This window comes from Misgurnus anguillicaudatus, chromosome 21 (genome assembly GCF_027580225.2).
Source record: "Misgurnus anguillicaudatus chromosome 21, ASM2758022v2, whole genome shotgun sequence".
NCBI classification, from domain to species: Eukaryota; Metazoa; Chordata; class Actinopteri; order Cypriniformes; family Cobitidae; genus Misgurnus; species Misgurnus anguillicaudatus.
The window spans coordinates 42,581,765-42,607,668 of record NC_073357.2 but is presented as its reverse complement, the minus strand read 5'-3'; the positions used below and the strand labels follow the sequence as shown (position 1 = coordinate 42,607,668).

General features: G+C 37.1%; 1 protein-coding gene across 1 annotated transcript in view; it reads left to right on the top strand.

Moving 5' to 3' along the window:
- The window catches only part of cdh16 (cadherin 16, KSP-cadherin), a 33,617-nt gene extending 15,041 nt beyond the window's left edge, over positions 1-18,576 (top strand). The window contains exons 10-17 of the mRNA XM_055208017.2: positions 102-178; positions 1,616-1,807; positions 5,875-6,116; positions 6,851-6,981; positions 10,335-10,574; positions 17,326-17,442; positions 18,261-18,377; positions 18,467-18,576. Coding sequence (XP_055063992.2) covers positions 102-178; positions 1,616-1,807; positions 5,875-6,116; positions 6,851-6,981; positions 10,335-10,574; positions 17,326-17,442; positions 18,261-18,377; positions 18,467-18,567 — 1,217 coding nt within the window. The 3' untranslated portion in view covers positions 18,568-18,576. The remainder of the gene's footprint in view (positions 1-101; positions 179-1,615; positions 1,808-5,874; positions 6,117-6,850; positions 6,982-10,334; positions 10,575-17,325; positions 17,443-18,260; positions 18,378-18,466) is intronic.
- The last annotated feature ends 7,328 nt before the right edge of the window (positions 18,577-25,904 follow it).

Here is a 25,904-nt window from a genome sequence, read left to right as displayed (position 1 = left end):
CCAGAAAAGTAGTCAGTCAGTGCCATGAGATCTTGCAACAGCAACTTCTCATGTTGCTTTATTATGAAATAAATCTATATACTCTTTGAAATGTTCTTTAGGGTTGAACAGCTCCTGCACTGTCATAGTCAAAGTTTTGGATGAAAACAACAACCCTCCAATCTTCTCCCATCATGAGGTAGTGTGTGTTTAAGTGAAATACAATTTTGTATGTAAAGGAAATGTTGGATACATTCTTTAAATGTGCTGTTTTTCTCTCTGCTTTTCTCTTTGAGTGGGAGTGTGTATTTTTTAAGTTTTGGCTATTTCAACAAACAGCATTCCCAGTGATTTGAATACATTTATTTGTTTATTTGTATACACTCTGTGTACTGCACTTTATTTGAATGACATCTGATAGTTTCTTATTCTGAGGTAGTTTTCTAAATACAACCACTCAGTTATTTGTAGGCCTGTCTATTTATGGTACATGAGCACATTCACTTATGCAAAGGAGCCCTGATCATATTTCTTAGGTCATCATTTTTGTTTATTGATGTGGCCAAAGAGAATAATAAACAGAGAGCAGACCTCTCACTAAATTAATGGTGGTTTTAGAGAAGAGATGAGGGATGGATTGATAGCAAATGCAGGATGGAGGTTTCTGGAAAATACCCTATGTGTTTACTCCCACGTGTTGTGAATAATACAGGAGATGCAGGGTGACTGCTGATGTTAAGAGGAGGAGGGGGGTGGGAACAGTGGAAGGGCACAAAAAGCAATTCTGGCATGAACTCAGTAGGTATATTTAGATTTGCTTTGAAAGTCGGGGAAGACGCAGGTAGAGGAGACGTGCTCTGTTTTGCATTCTGGTAGCATCATAAAATTCATCCCTCTGGCTGTGTGACTTTCATTTTATTATGCGTTTTCTATTTTAGTTGACAATGAAGTTTAGTCTGTAAGATGCAGCCAAAACTTTCTAAGATGGATGATGTGCTGCTATGATGGCTGGTTTGCATTCATAACTAAACAACAGTGTTTGCAGTAATACAAACGCAGCTTTTCTACTTTTAGGCACTCTTGCCTAATAGTCAGGTATCAGAAATCATTGTTTCGTTTCCACTGCTTCAGTGTTTGTCTTCCTGGAAGTAAAAATGGTTTGGAGAGGGTCCGAAGTTTTGTTATGAGGTGTGCAGACACTGCTGTTGGCTGATGGAGAAAAAGTGCATATCTGAATAAAGCACTGCCAAAGACAGCACTAAAGCTTAGGGTTCAATAAACCATCTATCTGAGAAAGCTCTCCTCTGTGGAAATATTCTGAAGTACACTCATATCCCATTTACACATGATGTACCCATTTGCTCTGATTAAAGAAATGAATAATGGTTTGAGGTTATTTCCTGACACATTTTCTGACTCAAATACTCCCCAGTTTACTGCCTTTCTATGATTCATCTTTATTCTTTTCTTACCTCCACTTTTCCTTATGTCACCACATTTATCAGCCTTTACCATCTTTTAAATCATATCTCTTTATTTATTATGCGCTTTTTTCTCCTAATTGCATACACCTCTATATGAGCTTATTATATATTTTAATAATCTCTCTCTTTCTCTCTCTCTCTCTCTTTGTCAGTATGGGCCCCTTCACCTGGCTGAGGATTCTGCCGTGGGCACCACAGTGGCAGTTGTGTCAGCATGGGATGCAGATGAGTGGGGTGGAGACAGCTGGCAGGTGGACTACCGGCTTGAGTCTGGAAATGAGGAGGAGGTTTTTACTCTAGTTACAGACAGACAAACTAATGAAGCTGCTCTCATCCTTGATAAGGTATTATCTCTATTATACTGACAGCCTTCATTATGAGCTACATGTCAACTATAGATCATAATAAACAAGGGAATCAAGATAGCTATTATACAGATTACAAACGTATCCAGTGGCATGAAAGTTGAGTTTTTTTCAATAATGTCTTAATATGCTCAGAAATGCCAAGACATCAATCTCCTTTCAATACACTCAAAAGCTCGTAATCATAAGCGAACCATTTTTAGTGCTAGTGTTTGGTTCTAAAAACGTTCCCCTAACGTTATTTTATTTTTCAAAAAAAAAAAAATAACCTAAAAATATCCATTAAAGAACGTTCTGTATAAGTTATTTTTAGGTTATTTTAAAAATAACCACCCTGCTACTTTATTGGAACGTTATTTTATGGTTCCAAAAAATTACCAAAAAATAACTATTACAGAATGTTATGTATAAGTTATTTTCGGTTATTTAAAAACAACCACCCTGCAACGTTATGGGAACGTTATTTTATGGTTGCAAAAAAAAATAAAACCTAAAAAGAACGTTCCCAGAACGTTATTTTTTGGTTCCCCAAAAAATAACCAAAAGATAAACTAAAACTAATGAAAGGGTAACGTTCTGTGTTTGCTGGGATAAAGCACCTATAAAGAACCGGGGGAGACATAGCACCACTATAGCACCATATATGGTTCTATATAGCACAATGTGGTTCTACATAGGTGCTATATGGCACTTAAAATGGTTCCCCTATGATTATGAATCACTTTTAGTGCTATTTAGCACCATTTATTTTAAGTGTAGCAATAAAAGTCAACATACATTTCTCATTACACTGTCTTAAAAGCTAATGTTTAATTTTTATTTTTATACAAAGGTGTTTTTGAAAAACAGTAAAGATAAATTTGTACTAAAATTAAACATCTGACAAATCCTGGAAATCTCTTGAGCAGTCAGAAAGTAACTTCTTACAATTTTCCTATATGTAATTTAATCTGGATATTTAATAATATGTAAAATAAATACAAACACTGGTTTTGTCTTGTCTTGTTTTCCACACAGCACTCCTAGGGTTTTCATCTGTTGTTGCTACTGTGGCTCTGTAATTGTGTAATTGTATCTTTCTCTTTATTAGCAGGTGCTAATTACATGTTTGCACCATGTGCAATCCAGGCTGGAGACCACATGCATTCTGTATATTTCAGTAAACTTTTTTGTAAACATCTGTAAGAATCGAAGCATGTTAGAGTGATGAGCTGTGTTGTTTCAGTTGTCAGAAACTATAAACAGTGTTTTTGTTTTAGATTTGTTTATGTAGGCATTGCCTGAGGATTTAAGGATCTCTTTTTTTGCAGTTTGACAGGTGTGCCGAACACATTCAACTCTGGTTGAAGAAATAGGATTAATATTACAGACACGTGTACATAGGGCCGGTTCTTGCCAGTAATAAAAGGGTGGGCTGGCAGATATCCTCCTGGGTGGGCAATTATATAGCCTATATATAATTATGTAGATTATTATATGTACAAAATTATTAGATTATGTAATTGCACAAATTTAAGATTAGAATACATTTGAAAACAATGTCCGGCATATTAACAAGCTGAGCAAGTTATTAGGTTGCTGTTTCATGCAAACAACACTGAAACAGTTAATGACTCACTAATAAGTCTGACTTCACAATACAATGAATCTCTAATTTGCATCTGCACACTGTTGTTTATGATAAACTCATTAAAGGCATTGCACACTTTAACCAAATTCTTTCATTTGAACCAAAAACTAAAACACGATTGGCCATTACATTCATCTGCTCAACAGGCATGACTGTAATTGGTTGTAATTCTCAATGCTGCAAAAATAATGTGTATAAGGGTTTGTGACGCAATGTGAACAGATCTAAGTCTAGTGCTGTCATATATTTTTTGTTTAATTGTAAAGGGTCACGTTTGCCCTTGTCTTGAATTTATTTTGGGCATTTTAAATCATCGTGGATGCATTTATGCCTAAGGCCCTCAGTAATTTTCAATCCAATTATGAGATGCGAACAGACCATCCATCATTAAATGACTGCTAAATGGACTCAAATGACTGAAACAAGTCAAGTCCTTTAACGGATTTATTTTTAAAGCGGAAGCCGTGGAAAATTGATTTTTTTCCGGATCATCAGAAACAACAGGCTAAAACATTGCACACAAGTAATTCTTGTGTTGCGTCAGTCAAGTTTTCCCTACAGACAGAGGCCGCCTCGTGAATGTAGAGTAACGTTTCTTTCAGCCAATAAAAACAGAAAAATACTGACATTTTCTATTGTTGATTGGTTAGGACGGTCTATAGCCCTTTTTAAAAGCTTTAACATAGCCTGCCTCAGATTGCTTTTAACAATGTATAAATTGTAGTAACATAAAATATGAATGATGAATTCTGATTGGGTGAGCAAGAAAGATGTTTGGGTGGTCTTAGCTTACCCCTGCCCATGCATAGAGCCGGGCCAGTGTGTACAAGAAGTCACAGCACTTATTAAAACATGGAAAAGGCACCTTTGTGCTATATTTTTAGAAATGCAATATTAAGAATCATGTAAGTAATGTTGTCTATCACCAACTGAATCAGTGTTCAGATGAAACAGAGAAACAGAGAAGAAGGTATTAGGGGTGGCACGGTTCATGAAAAAAATCCGAACCGTTCGGTTTGCATGTCTCGGTTCGGAACGCGTGTGCGTCGCACGGTTCAACGATTCATGGCATGCGCAATGTAACCTCATGCCCTGTAAGTTACCTCAGATATTGTGTTTCCCTTTCGCGCGAAAGAAGAGGTGACTGGTGTGGAGTATAAGTACTGCAGGTTATGATACGTGTAGAAATGGCAATGGGGAGAGAAAAGGAAGTCTGCCCGGAGTTGGAGGATGCGCCAGCGTCGTATGATGACAGCGGAAATAAAACAATAGTACTGCAGTCTAGGGGTTGAATGTGTTCGAACAGCCACAGGAGACCGCCTTCTCTCTGACCATTTATCTAATCTGAGGTACGTAACACACCGTTTCACGTCTTTTCTGCGAACACACGAACAGCGCTATTTTTAGCCTTTCATTGATAAAACGAAAGCAGCTGATTTCCGCATAGTTTCATTTTGCTAGCGTGTGAAAGTTGCTCGATCTTATTTCATAAATTGCCCCTCAAAGTTATCAGGACAGAAGTGGTCAAAAGTGAACAAAAGAGACGAATTAAATATTACAGGTGTAAACGTTATGTTTCTGTCTCGTCTACATACTCTCTGCAGTATTTAAGCAGCCCCTCAGTGATAAATCTAAGAGCTACACTGAAGTTGGCATTTTGATAAATGCAAGTTATCTTTGTGTGCTAAAAAATCACATAAGTTCATGTAGATGGCAATACACATTCTCTTTTTTTGCCAAATAAATGAAAAGCATGTTGAAATCGTCTATGTCTTCCCTCTTGCTGTATCAAAACCGAGGGTTTTGTGAACCGTGCCACCCCTAGAAGGTATAATATAAAGTTTAAAGACAACAACTGGAATAGCAATTGAGATAAAATGGGAGGTCTGACCCAAATGCTGTGTGCTTTTAAAGATAAAAGCAAGTTGAATGATTTGAGTGAAGTTTGGATGAAATATACTGTGTAATTTCAACAGCACTAGCATCACCAAATGGATTAAAAATAGATGCCTACCTGAACTCAGCCTTGGTTTCCTGGAAGGCAGTCCAGCGTATGACATACATGCTGTGTGATAAATGTGTTGTGTGCATCCAGCAAAATATAACCTTGAATCTGACATCAGAGCAATCAGTGGGTCACTCAGCACCTCAAACATCCAGATTTAAACACCTGTTACCTTCAACAATGCAGTTTGATGCATTGTCACAACTCTCTCAGATTGTGTGATTTTGTACAGGAGTCTGGGGAGCTGAAATGTGACTTGAAAAGCTTCTGAAAATCAGATTTTTTCTGTTTAGTTTTGTTTTTCGCCCTTTATTTCTCTATAAGACATCCGTGCAAAATATTTTTCCAAAAGTCAATGTTAATACTATTTCTAATGCACTAACAGCATGTTCATCTGTAACCTATGTTTAGGTGCTGGACTTTGAACGAGAGAATGAGTACATACTGGTTCTAAGCGCGCAGAACCCAGTTGCTCTGGTGAGAGGGAGATACGGACCTGCATCCACAGCTACTGTCACCATTTTCATTGACGACATCAACGAAGGGCCTGTTTTATCTCAAAGCCACTATGAAGTCACAGTTAGAGAAGGAGAGGAGCCAGGACGGGTCATTGCCACAATCAGGGGCTACGACCCAGATTCTCATCCAATCAGGCAAGCCGATATTTAGGTCTTATAAAAACATTGTTGACAATCATACTGCAAATCTAATCAGCGCTTCCCTTCGCAAAATCTTCAGAATTTTCCTATTTTCTCCCAATTATGCTTAGGAGAGGTGGACTTGTAGTAGAGTGTGTGAATGAATTCAGTATTGTGTTTAATCCATTCTATCATGAACAACATATCAGACCCTACCACGCCTTTTATAAATCCTCCTCTGCATATTGAAAACATACTATATTATAGTGGCTTACGTTTCCTCCCCGCCACAGAAAACCACAGTCAGGTTTATCAATGCCATCAAAAGTATTATTTTGTTTTTGTTTGTTTGTTGATCACGAAAGCAGATAAGGAAAACTACTGTAGGATTCCGTGTGTAGGTATTCAACAAGCCGTCATTGTTGATTACAATGCGTTTAATGGTGCGCTGTGATTTATTGAGCGGATTTATTGCATTCTGCAGAGAAGGAGGAGTGTCGTTTATTGCGTTTTGGGAAAAAGGGAGAAAAGGTGACAGAATAACATGACGGATATTGGATTTTGCGTAAAATTTACTTTTTAATACTGACCTGATACAATACTGATTTTGGTCATAACGAATTTTCTTTAAAAATTTTCTTTATGCGTTTTGGAACCAAACTCTTCAAATACACCCAATTTGTTGTAAGTGCTCTTCGTTAATGATTTATATTAAACATTATTTTAACTTTGACTGTTGCTTTCTTTAGGTATTCACTGAGAGGTGACACTAAGAAATATTTCTCCATTGGAAAGTACTCAGGAGAGCTGAAAACAGTCCAGGCATTGGACAGAGAGGAGAACAGCACCTACACTATGGAGGTGGTGGCTGAAGATGGGCGTAAGTGATATTTCACCCACCCAATACCATGCATTCAATTTGCTGTATACACTGTTTGTTTGAATAAACTTGTCCATCAAACTGAAACTATTATATGGAGAAAAACAAACCGACAGGGGGTGAGGCTATCAATGCGAGACATCTGGGAAAATCAACATCTCTCTGCTTTTTCAAAATCAAAAAGTGTTACCAAGACACTTGACATTTCAAAATGCTGTGACAGGCTGCGTTCGGTTTAAAATCTCATTGAGAATTCTGGGCCACATCCACACGCAGTGAGAAAATTCTCAGACATTGTAACAAGCAGTGAATGAGTCACCAGCTGATGTATTGTGGGTAGAGATGGAAGGAGATGTGAGTGTGTGTGTGGGGCGGGGGGATTTAACATACTTCTAGCATGCTAGTTAGGGTGTGGATCAATTACATGAGGGTTGACTGTCACAAGGTTCAACCAAGAATTTAATTCTGTCTTTATCAGAGGAGATATCAGTCCATGACAAATGCTCAGTCACAAATGTTTACGTAGAAGAGAGAGGTACAGGAAATAAGAACAAGGGAGTTATGACTCACAATTCCCTGCCATGCGTTGCCGAAAGATGGGTCGAAAATGAGACGGACAGGGAGAAATGAAGAAACTATAGATGAAAGAACAGATAATACCCATGCCTATATCTGAGAGCCTCTGACCTTGAAATTGTGCTTTACCGTGGGCTACAGTGAGAGATATAAAATGAGACTGGAAATTAAACTGCATGTAAAGAGGCATATTTTTCATATTTGTATTACTAAATGTTTAAAGTGAAGTGCATTTGACATGTTTTCTTGTTAAATTAACATTTTTTATTAGACTCTTAATGGATTCTGCCAACAAACCAGTATTTCTGAATGGCCTGAGGCTGGGATTTGAAGTATTTGATGAACATATGAAGAGTTTGGTTCCAAAACGCAATAAATCCATTTTGACAAATTTGGGTAAAAACATGTTGCCTATACGGCTCTCCTGATTTTGCCAAGTGGTTGATGTCCTCAGGGCAACATTATGTTGACCCTGGAACAACATTTCAATCAGCCAATCAGATTTCAGAAATAAGATTATAGTTTGTTTTAAGTTTAAGCTTACATCCAAGATTAGCTGTTTCCAGACTATTGTTTTTTACTTATCATGTCCCTCTGATTTTAGGGTTTGGTTATGGTTAGGGTTGGGGTTTGGGGTAGGTTTAGGTTTTATTTAGAAAAATGTTGTCCTTGGGTCAACACAATATGTTGCCCTGAGGACATCAACCACTTGGCAAAATCAGTTCGAGCTTTTCTATACCAAGAAAGTGACAAGATGAAAACACCTATTTTTTGTTACAAATGTTCACATAGCATATTTAGGTTATAAAAACATAAAAAAATTAAATCCATAACTTTTTTAGAATTATTATTTTTTTCAAAATGCTATAAATCTATTGAATCAATGTATAAATGTGCATTCATCTTTGCCATTTTATATTCATTTAGTTGAACAGTGGTATACACTGATTAAAAATAAACGTTAATGGCATTAACCAAAACACTTACTTTGTCAAGAACACTGTCATTGTTGCGGTTACACTTGACTTCGTCACTTAACATTTTTCACAGCGATCAGCTGTAAAATGTTTTGGTCCTGCTCGATTTTCGTTGACTTTGAGTAAAATAATGTAAAGTTTTTCATAAGATCCCCTGGGGTCAATGTGTTAGCACGAGAGAAGCTTGATGCTGTCGGGAGAACAAGCGACCGGCTCCCGAGTGCCTCTCGCGTAAATTATTAGATGTTGATGGCTTACTTTTCTTTCCCGTCACAGAAAACCACCACAAGTTTATCAATGCCATTAAAGTATTATTTTGTTTTTGTTTGTTTGTTGATCACGAAGTACAAAGTAGATGAGGAAAACTAGGATTCCGTGTACTCAACGCGCCGCCATTGTTTGTTTACATTTACAATGCGTGGAATGGTGCGCTGTAATTTGTGAAGCGGATTTATTGCATTCTGTAGAAAAAGAGGAGTGGCGTTTATTGCGTTTTGGGAAAAAGGGAGAAAATATGACAGAATAACACGGCGGATATTGTATTTTGCATAAAATTAAAAATTTACTTTTAAATACTGACCTGATATAATACTGATTTTGGCAGTAACTTTTTTTTTTATGGTGTTTATCGCATTTTGGAACCAAACTCTTCATATAATAATACATGCCGAGAGCATTTGGTTAAAGGCGGGGTGCGTGATGTTTGAAAAACACACGAAAAGGAAGTCGTGCCAACTACCAAAAAACACTTGTAGCCAATCAGCAGTAAGGGGTGTGTCTACTAACCGACATCCTTGCCTGGGTTGTGTATGCGTGGGGCGGGTCTATCAAAGAAGGTCCAGATTCTATTCGAGTAGGGGCGTGTTTGTTTAGGTGATTTCAAATATCATCATTGGCTTTCAGAGATTATAGACCCAGCCTTTAATATCATTATCTCATTTTTGACGTTTAGAGGCTTTTGCATTCCTTATAATATATATTAAGAAAAAATTCCATTATTTTGGCTACACTTGCTTACAAAATACATAAATCGTTATAATTTAGGGTTTTTATTTAGGTCCTATATTTTCCTGGAGCACCATATACTACACAAGAAACTTAATTTTTTTAGTTTTTGTAAAAAAAAAATCATTTTACCATAGCAATAATGTTTGTTATCTATTTCCAAATGAGGTTTATGTCCTTTATTTGTCATTGATCATCATTTTCTCTTAAAAGAGTAACAAAGATAAATCTGGTGTGCTATTTCATCTCATGATCTAATCTGACTGGCACTAAGAGGTTTTCATTGCAAAATGACATTTAAATGATATAGTCTGAGATGTTTATCAGTTTTTAGTGTTCCATTACAATAGCGCTGAATTGGTTAAACATGACCAATGGCATTGATGCCAGCAGAGCTAAACTTGATATTCATAGCTTTAAATGCCTGCTCTGCTTAATATTTAGCATCAGGTTAATGCCATCTTTAAACGTGATATGTACTGCAATAAAAAAAGAGCAGATATGGAAATAGAAACATTGATTTTCATCCAGCTTTATTTTGGCAACAGTCAGTACAGAACATTAAATCCACTAAGCACAGGCTGGAGTTTCAAATATCTTTTATATGTCAGTAATGCATGGCATGATCCGCAGCATTACAAAGCTTTTGTAGAGTGGCATATGTGCGGCTTATCGGCATTGTAGACTTTCCACATAACAGCATACTACAACGCACAGAGAATGCAGCTTATACAAATGTGACAGTGCAATAGATGTAATACGTAAATGTTGCATCTCTGTATTTTGTATCACCAGGCAACTCCTCCTTGTCAGCCTCCACACTGGTGACGGTTCATATTCTGGATGTGAATGATAACAGCCCAGTACTGGTGGGCGATTACTCCTGGAAGTACCTGTGCACCCCTCGCTCTGAGGACCAGGCACTGGTTCTGGCATCTCGGGACAGCGATGGACCCCAGCACGGAGGGCGACTCAACTTCTCCCTCCGCAGTGATGTAATAGTCCGTCGTAACTGGAAGCTCACGCCTATCAACGGTTAGTCTATTCCTGACTTTGTTTTGAGGGACTACTTTGTTTGTGTCTCATGTAGGGTGACGCAAATTTCTTCTCATGTCAAGAGCTAAGAGACCGTAACTTTTCAAACATTTTATGTCGAAGGTGCGTCAGTCACTTCATAATTCCCTTAATGTACTCAAACCCACTGTGATCTCAAAAGCACCAACATGTCCGGTTGTTATGACCTTTTCTGGCAGTGACGTCAAGATGGATAAAATTGGGGATTTGAAAAAATGGACTGTAACTACAGCACCTAACTAGTCAATCCACAACATCATCTGAATTTAGTGTAACGCTTACCACCTGCTGAATCACACAGTGAACATCCAAAGAAAGGAGTATTGCTCACAAAGAAGGAAATTGCCCTTCATGTCTAGTGCCTAGTTTAGACGGATCTGTGTTAAATGTAATATGTGTAATGGTCCTCTTCCCGCGGCATTAGGCGTTATAATGTGCCAAACTGATGTCGTGAACAGGTTGACCTAGCCGCATCATCTGAGTCATTGTATGGATCAGTTGAGATGTAATTATACTGCCTAATTTATATGATGTCACAGCTGGGGCCGCTTGGTTGAAAGGATAAAATTGACTTATCTTCTAATTGATCCTACGACATCCTACAGTGAATTTCCTTTTTTCTCACCTCTCTTCCCCTTTCCCTCTTTCTCATAAGCTTTAACCTGCTTAATCTTGAATGAAGTATGACAGGAAGGGATGACGTTGTATGGCGTCTGCAGGTCCCAATTTATATGTCATCGTGAACATGTGACTCTGTTGGTTAGCTGAGGAGCTGTGTGTCTCTTGACATAAGAGCACATCCTGCTGTTCGTATGTCAGATAGAGTGGTACAACGTCTGCCGTCTGGCAAACTGAATCGACAGAAATAGTCATTTTCAGAAACATGAGTCCTTATATCATGTGATTTCTTTTTGCTGTGCATTTTGCTGTGTTTGATCAGCATGCTTCTAGTTCAGTACAATCCAGTCACTGTGATTAAAAATAGATGCATTTGTGTCATTGCAGTCAACGTATGAATGAAAACTAATTATGTTAAACAAAGCATCATTTTATCTGATGGTTCAATAACAAATCTAACATTTCCAACCAAGTCTAATAACAAAATGAGATATAATTTGTGTGTTTTTTGCTTGTGACACATACAATCCAGTTCAACTCACATTTACACATATTAATTCAAAGCTACTTTACAGAAAACACATTTTGTCAGAAATGTAAGTTGTTATATAGCAAAATGAGTGTGTATTTTTATAGCAATGATAGGTGATCATATAATATTTGATTGTTTTCTATGATGATCCAGAGCTGATGTCATTTGATGTCATGGGGCAGGGAAAGACATCATCTCTTCATAGGTGTCATTTCCATCTATCTTTCTTTATAAGTGGTCCGATGCAAACTGGAGCATGGTGTAGTCTCTAGTTACCTGGGAATCCTGTTTAATCTGATGTTGCTGGAGTAGAACAACTGAAATGTTGACTATAGAGATGTGTCGTTTAATTTAGATGTATACTGGGAGAGAGAGTCTGAGTTTTGTTGCAGGGCTTTGAACCAGATTCTTTTCCCAATTGGTTTGTTCTGAACAGAAACAGTAATTTAACATTTCCGGTTTTTGGTTCAACCCTAAAATGGATGTTCCTGAACTGGTTAGAACAAAAAACGTTCCATGTCAGCTGTGGGACATACAAATAAGTAGGCCGATCATTCGGACATAGGTTTCTCCGTTTGTGCACTTTTGAGGGCACTTAAACACATGCACACACACAGATGGAGGACGAATTCCAAACAGCGCTTCGGGAAGAAGATGCTGCATAAACAGTCGCTCCACATAAAGTGAAAGTGCTTTATCCGCCAAATGTATTTTAATGGACTACAGTATGAGACACAGTAGCCCAACTCTCTCTCAAGTTTTTACATCAAGAGTTCTAATCTTTTAAGGACATAGTGATAATCACGTTTGATTGGAGTTGGACCAACACATTCAACCGCATGTGCATCTGTGCATACAAGAAATTGCTTACTTTAGCGCCCATTGCGGTTAAATTGTTTAAAATCACTTTAGTGTTAGCCTTTGCAAGCCTTTGAAACACGTGCAAATGATCAATTTTCACCCTATTTAAATTTGCATATTAAATATGCATATTAATCCGCAAACCGCATGCGAGCCGAACTGTGGGTCGTGATCTGTACGGTATTAAAAAAAAAACATCTTGAAATTTTTGGAAGCCTACAATATTTACCTCTTATGATTGAGCATTAGAGACTTGGGCTTGAGTCATGAGTCAGCAACGACCAAAAGTGAACTTTACCGAGTCATATTGCACAGAACTGGATTAACTGGTTACCATTATTTTAAATAAACGATTCTGTTCCAGAACATAATTTTTTTGAAAGTTTCTGTTTTTGTTTCTGTTGCTTGCAAATATAAAAAGTTTCTGGTTTTCGTTCCATGAACCTTGTTGTCCTATGGACTATTAAAAATAGTCCATAAAAAAGTTTTTTTTTCAAGAAAGAGTTTTGTGATCTTGGAGCAAGATGGATTGTAGAATGTGAGAAGTATAGAAAAGTCAGCCCAGTCTTACAAAATTACGTACAGTCACGTAATTTTTTTATAATTTTTTGTGATACTGTCACAAATTTCTGCATTTTTTTGTGATCGTATCACAAATTTCTGTTTATGTGTCATTGTCACGTATTGGTTACTCAACTGTTTTGTCATTTTTTTTACCATTGTCGCTTCGGTTTAGGGTTAGATTTACATAAAAATTACATCCCTGCCCCATCCCAACTCTAACCCTAACGCCAGGCGACAATGCTTTAAAAATCAGAAAATATAAAACATAAATCAGAAAAAATAGTATAAAACAATACTTAAAGTGACATCCTAAAGCAAACACCAAATCTAACCCTAAACCAAAGCGACAATGGTTTGAAAATAGGAAAAAGCAGTTGAGTTACCAATACGTGACAATGACACATAAACCGAAATTCGTGATACGATCACGAAAAAAATGCGGAAATTTGTGATAGTATCACAAAAAAGAATAAAAAAATTATGTGACAATATGTAGGTACATTATTTTGTGAGACTGGGTAGCGACAAGTAGAGGCTACAGTGGGGTTAGTTGTAAAAATTATTTTATTTTGCCTATGTACTTCACATTATATTAACTATATCTATATTATATTAGCACATCTCAAATAAAAGGTGTAATTGAAAAATGTACATATGTTTAACTTTAAAATTAAATAAAGTTTAGTTACGCGTGCGCACGTGAAGCTATTGCGTGTTCACGTGAAACTATCTCATACGCACGTGAAACTACCACGTTTAGGTTTGCATGCGCAAGTGAAACTTTCGTGTGCGAACATTAAACTATCGCGTGCGCACGTGAAACTAAACTTTAAAAAATTCTGCATATGAAGGTTTCGCATGAGCACATGAAAGTTTCATGTGAGCACATGAAACTAAACTTTTTTAACTAAACTAAACTTTAGATTTTTTTTACTCCAATGTCACCTTAGGGGCTCGGTACCAAACAAAGTCTAAACAAAAAATCTTTAAAATTAAAAGACTCAGAAATTAGCTGGCCTTGCTATTATGTATTACATGTATATTATGTAAGACAGAATTAGCGATACATTTCTGAGATTGTTATATCAGACTTCTTTAGATGTGGAGGCCATGGTGAACGTATTCGTCACCTTTGACAAGAGAGATATCTACAGGAGACAAGCCTGTTCTAGTTTAGCATTGGTGTCATCAAGACCCCTTTGGTCTTCTGTTGACTAGCACATTAAAGGACTTTGGTGTCAAAGGACAGTAGTGCGGCTTCTTGGATCATAGATAACAGTAAGCAGAGACTGATAACAACCAATTGGTTACTGGACTAACCTCTTGGTTCTGCATCAGACAGCCAAGCCGTGATTAGGGTTTTTCCATAAGAATAACTCAACAACATAACACTAACCCGTTACAAAAATCTTTGCAATCTGATTCACTTGAAGAACGAATTATATTTAAAAGTTAATGTCAGTGATGTTGTGCAGGGTACATGCATTGTCTTCTTTATTAGATGGCATGGGGTATACCTACTTCTAAATTCTGAATATTGAATATAACGTTCATAATTATCCTTATGCTAAGAAGTCAAGCAGAAGTAGTTAAGTGACAGTTACTAGCCCATTTTGGAGTAAACTATTTATGCATAAAGCTATAGTCTTACATGTCACTGTTTATATGCCAGGGTGTTTAAGAGTAGGGGAGAACCGGGGCAAAAGTAACGCGGGACGAAAGTAACAAAGCGATTTTCTCAGAGCCCTGATAACATTTGCATCCCAAACTATGACAGCATCTTAGGCACACAACCCCTGACAGAGCTGACAAATATCATCTTATTTACTCACCGTTTTCTGCGTGTAGATCCAGAAAGGTGTTTTTTAACCATGATAAGTAAATTTGTAAAGCGGTCATTTTGTTCTTATAAATCGTTATATTTCTGGTTTCATGTGTTAAAGTACTGATCAATCTACAGGTTATTTGGGTGATTCTCACAAAAACTTGGTTTTAAAAATGTCAAGCATGAAAATGTAAAAATTGCTTAAATTTACTTTTTGTCCCACCAGACATTGAAAAACAAAGTCTGGAGTAAATGGGAACATTAATTTAAAAACTTTTACTTATCATTTAACACTTTTTGTAACATAATTTAAAAAAATTAGTCCTAAAAAATCTCATTACCGCAACAGTCAGAAAGCATCAACACTGACATATTTTCAAAATGACATGACAAACCTGAAAGAACATAATTTGGAGATTCTGCACATGCATTTAAAATCAAAGTATTATGCTTCTATTAATTAAATTAACATTTAATAAGCATCTGTTGCGGTAATGATAATCAAAATGTTGTGTAAGCATTCTGACAAGACAATATTTCAAATTAACTGTAAAAAAATTATCTTACCTGGTAGCCATCTTGAAGTAACTGGTCCATGTGCTTGGTCACTCAAAATCAAACTTTAATAAAATTCTGTATGTGTGCTTAAACTGTTCTCAAAAATTGTTGCGGAGGATGAGAACATCAGGCATGGACACATAATTTTCCTAATTTTTCTTCATTATTATTATACATGAATATTCAGTAAATATTTTTTCTGTCATCTAAAGTAGTCTAGCAAAACATCCATTTATTTATTTTTTCTTAATATTTTTGTGTTAATTTGATTAAATTACAACATAACGCATGTTCAAACACAGCCGGACACATTGCGGTAATGAGAATTTCAGCAGAAAATGAGATAAAATTTACAATTATAAATTCTTATGTTGAAATCACACATTGTGCAAGGTAGAACACAGTATTGTGTTAATTCTGATGCTTTTTAATGTTACTATATTACACATTTTAAAGCTAAAATCATTAGTGCTGTGGTGTTTCAATGGTTTCGTGAGAATCACCCATTTAGTGCTCTAACACATTGTGAAGTTTAATCTCTCTGAGTTTTTCAAAATAAAAGTAAATCGGGTTTAAATGTGAGGAGATCCTGTTTATACTGTTGTAAATTTATATTATTCTAATTTGATTTAATTTCATTTTCATAGTGTTCAAACTGTTAAAAAAATGTTTTATTCTCAACAATTTAAGTTTGTACTGTCAGTTGCTTTTGAAACATTTGATAAAACTGAAATTTAAAATGAAAATGTAATTTCATTATTTTTTACAAAGATAAATTACAAAATATGTTTGCAGTTACATATTATCAAGGTTAAAACAAGTGTAACACAAAAAATCTATCTTGTTTTGTTGTGTTACTTTCGTCCCTGCAGGTGGGATCGAAAGTTACATTTCGCTGCTTATGTTTAAACGTGCAGTGTGTAAATTTTAGCGGCATCCAGTGGTGAGGTTGCGAATTGCAACCAACGGCTCAGTCCACTGCTCACCCATCGTTTTGAAACGCATAGAGAAGCTATGGTACCCACCACTGGAAAAAAACTGTAATTAACAGAGACAACTTAGTAAAAAAAGTTTGTCCGTTAAGGGCTTCTGTAGAAACATGGCGACACAAAATGGCGACTTCTAAGGGAGATAAAAACGTCTCATTCTAAGATAATAAAAACATAAGAGTTCATTATAAAAAGGTCTTTATACACCCCTGATAATATAGTTTTGTATATTATTTTGCATTTCTGTCAAGAGATCCTTCTAAAAAATTACACACTTTAAAGTGAAATTATACTGAAGTAATTTTACATTTTTACAAAATTCCACTATGTATTGATAGATGACACTTGTGAGTTATTGACCACTGCAATAATATATCTCTGTCTATAACATAATCTTTTAAAATTACAGTTTTTTTGAAAAAATTTATTTTCGCCCCCGCTCTCTCCTATACACACTTATCCAGGCAGCACTACACTACTGGTTTATGGTATAGGATAGTAATTGGTATAAATAAACAACCAAATATGAATGTATACATTTTTGTAAGTATAGATTTAGGAATATACAATATGTAAGAAATATCCTTATGTGCATAAATAAAAACAATTGAACAATTTAAAATCCCAGGAACATGGGACTACAAATGGCAAAATTACTTTGTTGATTCATTCAATATTAATAATTAAGGAGCAAAACCATTGATTAAAAATGTTTTATGTTGTTTATAGACGTTTAATTTCAGCTTGTAAATCATTGTTTTACAGATACCCACACCAACCTATCTTTAAATGTCCCGTACCTGCCTCCAGAAGTTTACATCGTACCCTTCACTATCTCAGACAGCAGCTCTCCACCCAGAAGTACATTCATCAATTTACCAGGTAACATGCTGCATTCAGAGCTAAGTGAATGAATGGAGAGCACGCTTGTATAATGAAGGAGACGTAATGCACTGACGTCATTTGAGTACCTTAGTACATTGTATTGCTCATGCAGCTGATAAACGCAAGCACTGTCTCTCCGAAAGCTTTAATATTTATTGGAGATCACAAATGACATTTACAAATTTAGATATTTTTCAGTGTTCAACAGCTAAATTTACAATACCAATTTGGTCACATTTCAGCATCGTTAGCATTAATAAAAAGCACTCAAATGAAAATGACTCAGTCAAATTTCTGTAAACAGTTTCACAGTAATGTAGTCCGTCTCTGTAATCATAGCTTTTTTTACTTATTACTCACAGCTGTTGTGAGAATAGGTGAGCTTTTTTCTTGTTAAATGGTAATATTTCATGTCGGGTATAAAGTGGTAACATCATAAACCAAAAACAATTCTGGTCTAATGTTGTCAGGTTCATTCAGTTCTGTTAGTCAGTTCAAATTAAATTCTGTGTGTTTGTTCCTTTTTTGCACCAAGACATGCATTCACCTTTTATTGGTTTAATTCTTTCTAATATCCTATTTATTAATGCATGACTGGACCACGATTGCATGCATGACTCTCTTCCTCCCCCCTCTTTCCCTGTCCCTATCTCTCACCTCACTGTCATCTTGTTTGAGACTGATGCTAGTTTTTATGAGACCTCTCCAGAGCAATCACCTTCAACTCGCCCCCATATGTCCTCTTTATCTGCCTGCAACCATTGCCCCTCTAATGCATTTAAAAATAAGCTAAATGGTTATTGCCTTTGCCACAGTGACGGTTTGCCCATGCAACGTGAGGGGCAACTGTAGGACGGCGGCAAAACAGCTTGAGGGCATGCCCACTATTCAGTCAACAATAGGCATCCTGCTTGGAACTCTGGGAGCGATAGGTGAGCTCTGTTTATTCAAAACATCCTGAAATTATTACAAAGGTGAGACGAAAATGAGGTTTGCAAACATTTTATGTTCTTGTTTACAGGCATTATATTGATTGTTATATTTGTGAGACTATCCTACCAGAATCCCACACCACCAAACAAAGCCTGTCAGGAACGAGTGCCACTTAAAGTCTCTCTATAACATCTGAGGTGCTGTCTAGACCACTTGATCACTTCTTTTTTCATTGACCACATTGAAGAACCAATTTGTTAAATCCTAAATATATTATAGGTTTTTGCTGCTTTTTGATACAGTATGTTTTTGGTTTGACTTTAGTTAAATATTATAATGCAATTATATAATAGTTTATCACTGAGAGGCATTTAAAACTTCTGTCTGCACGGGGTATTTCAGCCCGGTCTCCTGAAAATGCTTATAAATAGCACGAAGTGTAAAACTCGTGCAATACATACGCCAAATTCCACTTTAGCGTGCATATACGCAAGTCCTTCCCATTCACTTAAACGGTGCATCTTTTTTTGTCGTTTTATCTATTGGTTTCTCAGTTTGTTTGCTGTTTTTTGCCATTTTCGCTTGGGTTTAGGGTTAGAACAACTTTTTGATATATAAAATGACATCCTAACCCAAACCCCAACTCTGACCCCAACTCCAAGCGACCATGGCTTAAATATGGACAAAAACATTGAGAAACCTGTATATTAAAAAACCTCATTAAGCAAATCTAAAATCTAACCCTAAACCCAAGCGAAAATGGTTTAAAAAATTGAGAAACCAATAAATAAAACGACAAAAAAAGATGCCCCGTTTAAGTGAATGGGAAGGACTTGCGTATCATATGCACGCCAAAATGGAATTTGGCGTGTGTATTGCACGAGTTTTGCACTTCGTGCTATTTATGCGCAACCTCAGGAGACTGGGTTAGATATTTTGATGTTATTTATTTGTTTTTTAGCTTTTAGTTATTATCTTTTTTGCAAATATACTCTTTTATTTAATGGTGATTAAAACATTTGGATACATTATTTTCCGCTCAACTGTATGCTTATTTTAATTGAACTGAAATAAAGACATTGAGACAAACAAGCTCTGCTTGGTCAAACACATGTATGTATATGTATATGGATTTACAGAGAGAGCAAGAGAGCTTAACCACATCCCAGATTTCATGCACTTATTTTTCAGGCTATCTTGGGTTCTAAATCGTTTAAGAGGTAGAGATTAATTACCCAACTCGAGGATAATAACCAGGCTACATTAAAACAATTTCACATCCACTGAGACAGGGAAGATTACCCACAATTGCTTTTAGCCAGCCATCTCCTGTTTATGGTTAGATGACAACAGTAAAACATGACCCAAATGACCTTACAGCAATCTATTTATAGCCATACGACGTGCCAAAAATAGTCGCATGCTGCGTGACGCCAAACAGCAGCCTTCCCACTATGACTGTAAATGAACCCTGTTTGGCATTGAGCAGGTATAGCTCATGCTATTAAATTCTCTTCATGTACCTTCCCTAAGGTGCTCTTGAATGTCAGCAACCTCGGCAAGGAAGCATCGCATTACGTCACACACTTCCTGTTATGTCGGTCCTCCTGATTCTCGCCATAAGGCAGTAATTCACAGACAAGCGTCCCTGAACAGAAGAGCGTAATCTCTTGATTTTGCTAGTCCTTGCCTATTTATTCAAATGTTTTATTCATGCATTTCAGAAACACAAATTCATGTTTGTCCAAAAACAACATGCTGCTTAATATTTACCTTCAAGCTGAGTTCCCGACGCAGATTTTTTTTTAATGTTCCCTAATGTCATGCTAAAATACGTCAAGTATACAAATACATGACTATATTGCTTTTGGAACTGTCAGTGCATACTTGGCAAAGAACAAGTCTGTGAAGGCTGTGAATGGTCATGATTGCGTACATCTTTTGAAGGATAAAAACCCGAAAGAATATTTACCCAGTCAATACTAATAATACTGTGAAAGGCAGGGGCTATATTTAGTTTCTCTGGCCTTGTTTTAGCTCTCTTAGGATCAAAACAGTACGGCTGACTAACAGACCGGCCACGGTCAGTTTTGCCTCCTAGTTAAACAAGCAGCCAGCTCTTAATGGGAGCTTTTTTTGTGTAACCTTTGTAAAGTTCAGTGCGCTTTGGTAAAAATCTGTGATAAAATATATAGAAATATCACTCTCTGTGTATGATTTCTAATTGTTAAAATCTCAGTCAGCTGTATGCTCTTATTCTATTCCTGGCTAAGAAGAGCTCTCTTTCTCAGACATGTAAACATGTTTCAGGGTGATGAAGCACCCATGATGCTTAGTTTGCCGAATATGACTTAAAATATTCGTCATTTTCACTGGTCGAGTTCCTGTGTACTGTCTCTTTTAAGAGCTGGATAGTGTTCCCTTCCAGTTAGACTGTCGCCCCATCCTTCAGTATTCAAGGGCTTTTCATATTACACTTAACCTTGTGTTAGTCTTTGAAGCTGAAATAACAGTATGTTTGAAAGGCGGTTCGCACCATTTTCAATGCTTGGTCCACTTTTGCGAGAGTGTTTTAAAAAGTTTATTTATTTCTTCTGTTTTTACCTCATCAAATAAATGCTAGTTTTGTACAGTCGCAGGAACGTTTACGTGCTGTGTCTGAGTGAAGAAGTTAAAATTGTTGAACAGTGACAACAAATGTTTATTTTGGCGTTAAGAATTGTGACCAGTCACGGAAGGTATGGACACAAGTCTGGGCCATTTTGAGTTATTCACAGATTCTGAGAGTGCAGTTTCTAAGCTTTCCAACGATGTGTAACACATGGAAATCTGATAAGATTTGGAGAAGTTGTGGCCATTTGAATTTAGGAACTTAGAAAAACTCAAACCGAGAAAATAGAGATGAAAGGGACTCTCTTTTCCAGCTGGGGGAGACAACAGGGCTCATTTACATCTCATTTAGCTAAGCCATACCCCCTGTAAAGCCGTTTTTGCAGATACAGATGTTCTAGCATTATGTAGTATTTTGTGACAGAAGTGCAAAAATAAACGTGACTTTTTACCTTTGGGCCCAATTTTAACGATCTGAAACGCAAGTGCGAAGCGCAAAGCGCAAGTGATTTTGTGGGCGGATCTTGGGCGCCGTTGCTATTTTCCCGGCGGGAGAAATAAGTCTTGCTCCAGGCGCAAATCAACAAGGGGTTGGTCTAAAGTAGGTTCTTTATTCAGAGGTGTGGTTTGGGCGCAACGTCAAACAAACCAATCAGAGCGCCATCCAACACTCCCTCTAAACGCAAGGGCGCAAGTTCCATAGCGGATTGCTATTATAATGACGGATTTATCAGGCGCACGCCAGGAGCGGTTCACAGCCAAGGAGACCCACGTTCTTGTAAGAGCAGTCAAAGACAGAGAAGTTGTTTTGTATGGGGATAGGAGAAACCCGCCCAAATCAGCGTAGGTTAAACAGGTGTGAGAGGAAATGGCCATCAGCTGGCATCCCCATTGTGCGCCAAGCGCTACAATGATGTCAGAAGACGGGGGAATCCCAAGCTTGCCAGCATAAATCGGGCACTCCGTGTAATGGGAGGTGGATCTGCCTCTACACATGACCTGACGCCAGCAGAGGACATCGCTGCGTCCACCCTCGCCGCTGAAAGGGTTTGGGGGCTTTGAAATCGGACCCAAGAAACGCAAGCAAGGTCCAACCCCAAACTACACTTACAAATCAAGTTCACATACATGAAGGTTTCTTATGAAAACATTTTAATTATTATTGACATAAAATAAACGTAATACAGCCACACAACAAACTTATGAAAATATTTTAGTCGTTATTTGCATGAGAATTTTTTAACGCAGCCACACAATAAATAAAAACTATCACCACAATGCTCACCACTATGATTTTCCTTATCTCATGTGTTAATATTTTTTATTGTAACAATTTATGATTTGCAAAAATAACTGTTGCATCTGTGTAGATTAGATAAGCAATGCGCGTGTGCACGCTATACATTATGGTCAAGCATGCGCCCTTAAAATAGCATAATGAACCACGCGCAACGTGCCACTGACTTTAGACTAGTTTTTTTTGGTCAGTGGCGCAATTGTTTTTTTGAAACTGCAAAATAGCATCAGGGATGGTTTGCGCAGGAACACGCCTCCTTTTTTGCGCTGAACCGCCCAGGGAGCGCAAGTTCATTGCCTAGTTTGTCGACGTGCGTCTGTGGAGGGAAAAACCCGCTGTGCGCCGGTGCATAATACGAATGATACATGCGTCACTGACAAAGTCAATTGCGCTGGGTGCAAGATAGGGCCCTTTGTGTTGATCAGTCGAATCCAGTCTGTTTCAGATGTGTGAATCATCCAATGACCATTTCTGTCCACAAATCCGTATAATCCGTGAAATATAGATATATAGTTTATTGTTTACATCAGATTTCGCATGAACGTCTGGTAATAAAATAGAATATACAATCTGAGGACTATTTACATCGTAACATGTAACACTCCGGTAATTTACGTTCCATTAAACACATGAACCTGCCTTCAAATATTGTATTTAAAATAGGGAGGTAGTATAATAGATGATCCAAACAGCGTCGAAAACGTGACGTTCTTTAGGGATGTTACCAATCGCACGCTTGTTCACTCTCTATGGCTCTGGCTCGTTCTAACTGACCCACTGATGTCACATGGACTACTTTTGATGTGACCTTTCTGGACATGGAAACCGTACATAGATTTTCAATGGAGGGACAGAAAGCTCCCGGACTAAATCTAACGTTAAAACATCTTAAACTGTGTTTCCAAAGATGACCGGATGTCTTCCGAGTTTAGAACGACATAAGGGTAAGTCATTCATGCCATTATTTTCATTTTTGGATGAACTATCCTTATTTAGTAGTTACGCGGTTACCTTTGGGGGCGGGGGCGATGTAAATACACACAGACAATGACGCCCCCCGCTGCACGCTAATCCCCGGAAAAACAAGCCGATTTCAACTTCAAAATGTACACTATAAAATATACAAAAACTGCTATCTCAAACATTAAGAGACTTCTTTGTGATCTCAACTAACAGATTCTGCAATAAAACGAAAATCACAAATTTTGAAAAAAAAAACGTTGTTTCTCATTATCCCGAAACAATCGATCTTTAATGTTACAAAAGACTAAAAAGTGGTTTTATGATGTAACTTCATACCTAGTTACCCAGAATTGTTTACCTTCCAAGGGTAAAGTATAAAAATAAAATAACCCAGTATTATGTTAACCAGACAGCAGGCGACTTTGGGCCGGATCCACACTGGATGTGTGCCATAGTCAGCAACTGCGGTGCGGATCTGTCCAGGAGTCGTCTGCTGTCTGGAAAGGTTTAGAAAATTCATCATTTCGAATATAAAATTTGTCATACTGATAGCTCTTTTCATTTGTTATTTTCACACGTACTTACGTATAAAGTCAGCAGCAAGGACTCGTGGCCTGAAAGCAAAGGCACAGTGGGCGAGAAGTCACGCCAGCATGATTAGCCATTCTTGTCTATGCCAGTTTCAGCAACACCCTTCCACCCAGACACAACCATGTGTACATAATTCAGCATCAGCACCGCTGTAGCTTTCTATTAATAATCCTATTTAATCTATCCAAAACAATAAAGTGTTTGCCTTCCGGATTAATTTAATAGGGCCTTGGCCACTTAGCCCCTCTCCACTCTGTCTTGTTTACCACGGTTAAGGCGAGTGAAGGTTAGCCGTCTAAATCAGAGAAGCTTCCTTCATCCAGAAAAACCTGTAATTGCCTTGATCTGATGCGTATGCAATCTCGCCACACTGAGTGATGCAGTCACAAGTAGAGCTTTGTGAAGGGGGACAAGCATGAAATCCAATTTAGGCTGCGATTCAGATTCACATCACCCTGAAATCCTGACGCAGCGGAGCAGAACACGGCAGATTTATCCTATTGTTTATAACATAGACTACATTGTTTTCTCTTCAGCTTGTTATTACATAGTAATGATTTTATTCATTGTTGACTGTTACTATCATCGGACTTTCAGACACCCTCTGTCGGGATGATAAGACAAATGATTTTGTGAACCATGCATATGACCCATATAAAAATGCATATCACTTTTAATGTTATTGCATCATTACACAAATGTATCCATTAGTAAATATTTAATCGATACATTATTGTTTAAAGCAGCCAATCAGGTATATTTTCTATATAATAAGTTACTTCCATTGTCATATAGACATATTAGCATTTTGTTACATACTGATAGCTAAGCTAAGTAGTAAACACAGACAGTTAGGATTATTTTTCTTACTGTCTATAAGAAAACTGAATCAAATACTATCCTTAGTACTGCACAGTCAATTGCCAGATGAGGAATCGACTCTGTGACATGCTGTGCTGCATGTACTCTAGCCTACTACTCGTATACTTTACAACTATTTGGATGCTACATCTAAATTTAACCACCTTACCAGATAACACAGACAGATGGTGATTACGGGCACTGGCTGATTTTGGGAAGTGTACTGGGTTACCATAAATCTGACCCCAAACAAATCTGTCCCCTTTGGTTACCATAGCAATGAAGAAATTTTTATAGGTCTGACTATTTATAATTGTATTATTTGAATTTATTTTAAAAGACATTTAGTCCAAACAGGTGATGATGTTTTTTTTTTATTAACAAAATATATTTACTGATATACCTGCGAAAACCTTTATTTAAAACAAAAAAGGAATAGCTAAAATTAAACTTTTTCCATGGACATTACTGGGAATCTATGGTATCTGAGATAAATCTGTATTAAATTATAGACGGTTTCAGCAGTAACAACATGAACAAATGGCTTTTATGGAACAAACGTAACTTTCGGAAAACTCCGCAAAGAATCAATAACAACATATAAGTCATTTAAAGTCGCAATGAAATTGAAATGAAAAACTATATATATATTTTTTTTAATATTGTGGTATTATTAACAAATGACTTATCTGTGAGCTTGATTATTTAAAAAAAATTCGTGTAAGCTCATAATCTTTAATCAAAAAAGCAAATTTCCTCCCCTCCTCAAAATGATCTCTCTTCACTTCTGGTCATATGGTATGACCGGTAGGCGGGGTCCGGGAGAACAACCTGATCTCACAAAGTTTCGTGGGATTTTTCCGTGGCATTCTCACGGATCTCTGCATTTTTCCGTGGCCCTGCTACGGACTGTCTTTTTCCGTGGCATTCTCACGGATTGGTTACTCAACTGCTTTTTCCTATTTTCAAACCATTTTCGCGTCGGTTTAAGGTTAGATTTGGTGTTTGCGTTAGTATGTCACTTTAACTATTGGTTTATACTATTTTTGCTGATGTATTCTTTTATATTTTCTAAACTTTAATCAATTGTCGCCTGGCGTTGGGGTTAGAGTTGGGTTTACTGTAGGTAGGGATGTCATTTCATGTAAATCTAACCCTAAACCGAAGCGAAAATGGTAAGAAAATAGGACAAAACAGTTGAGTA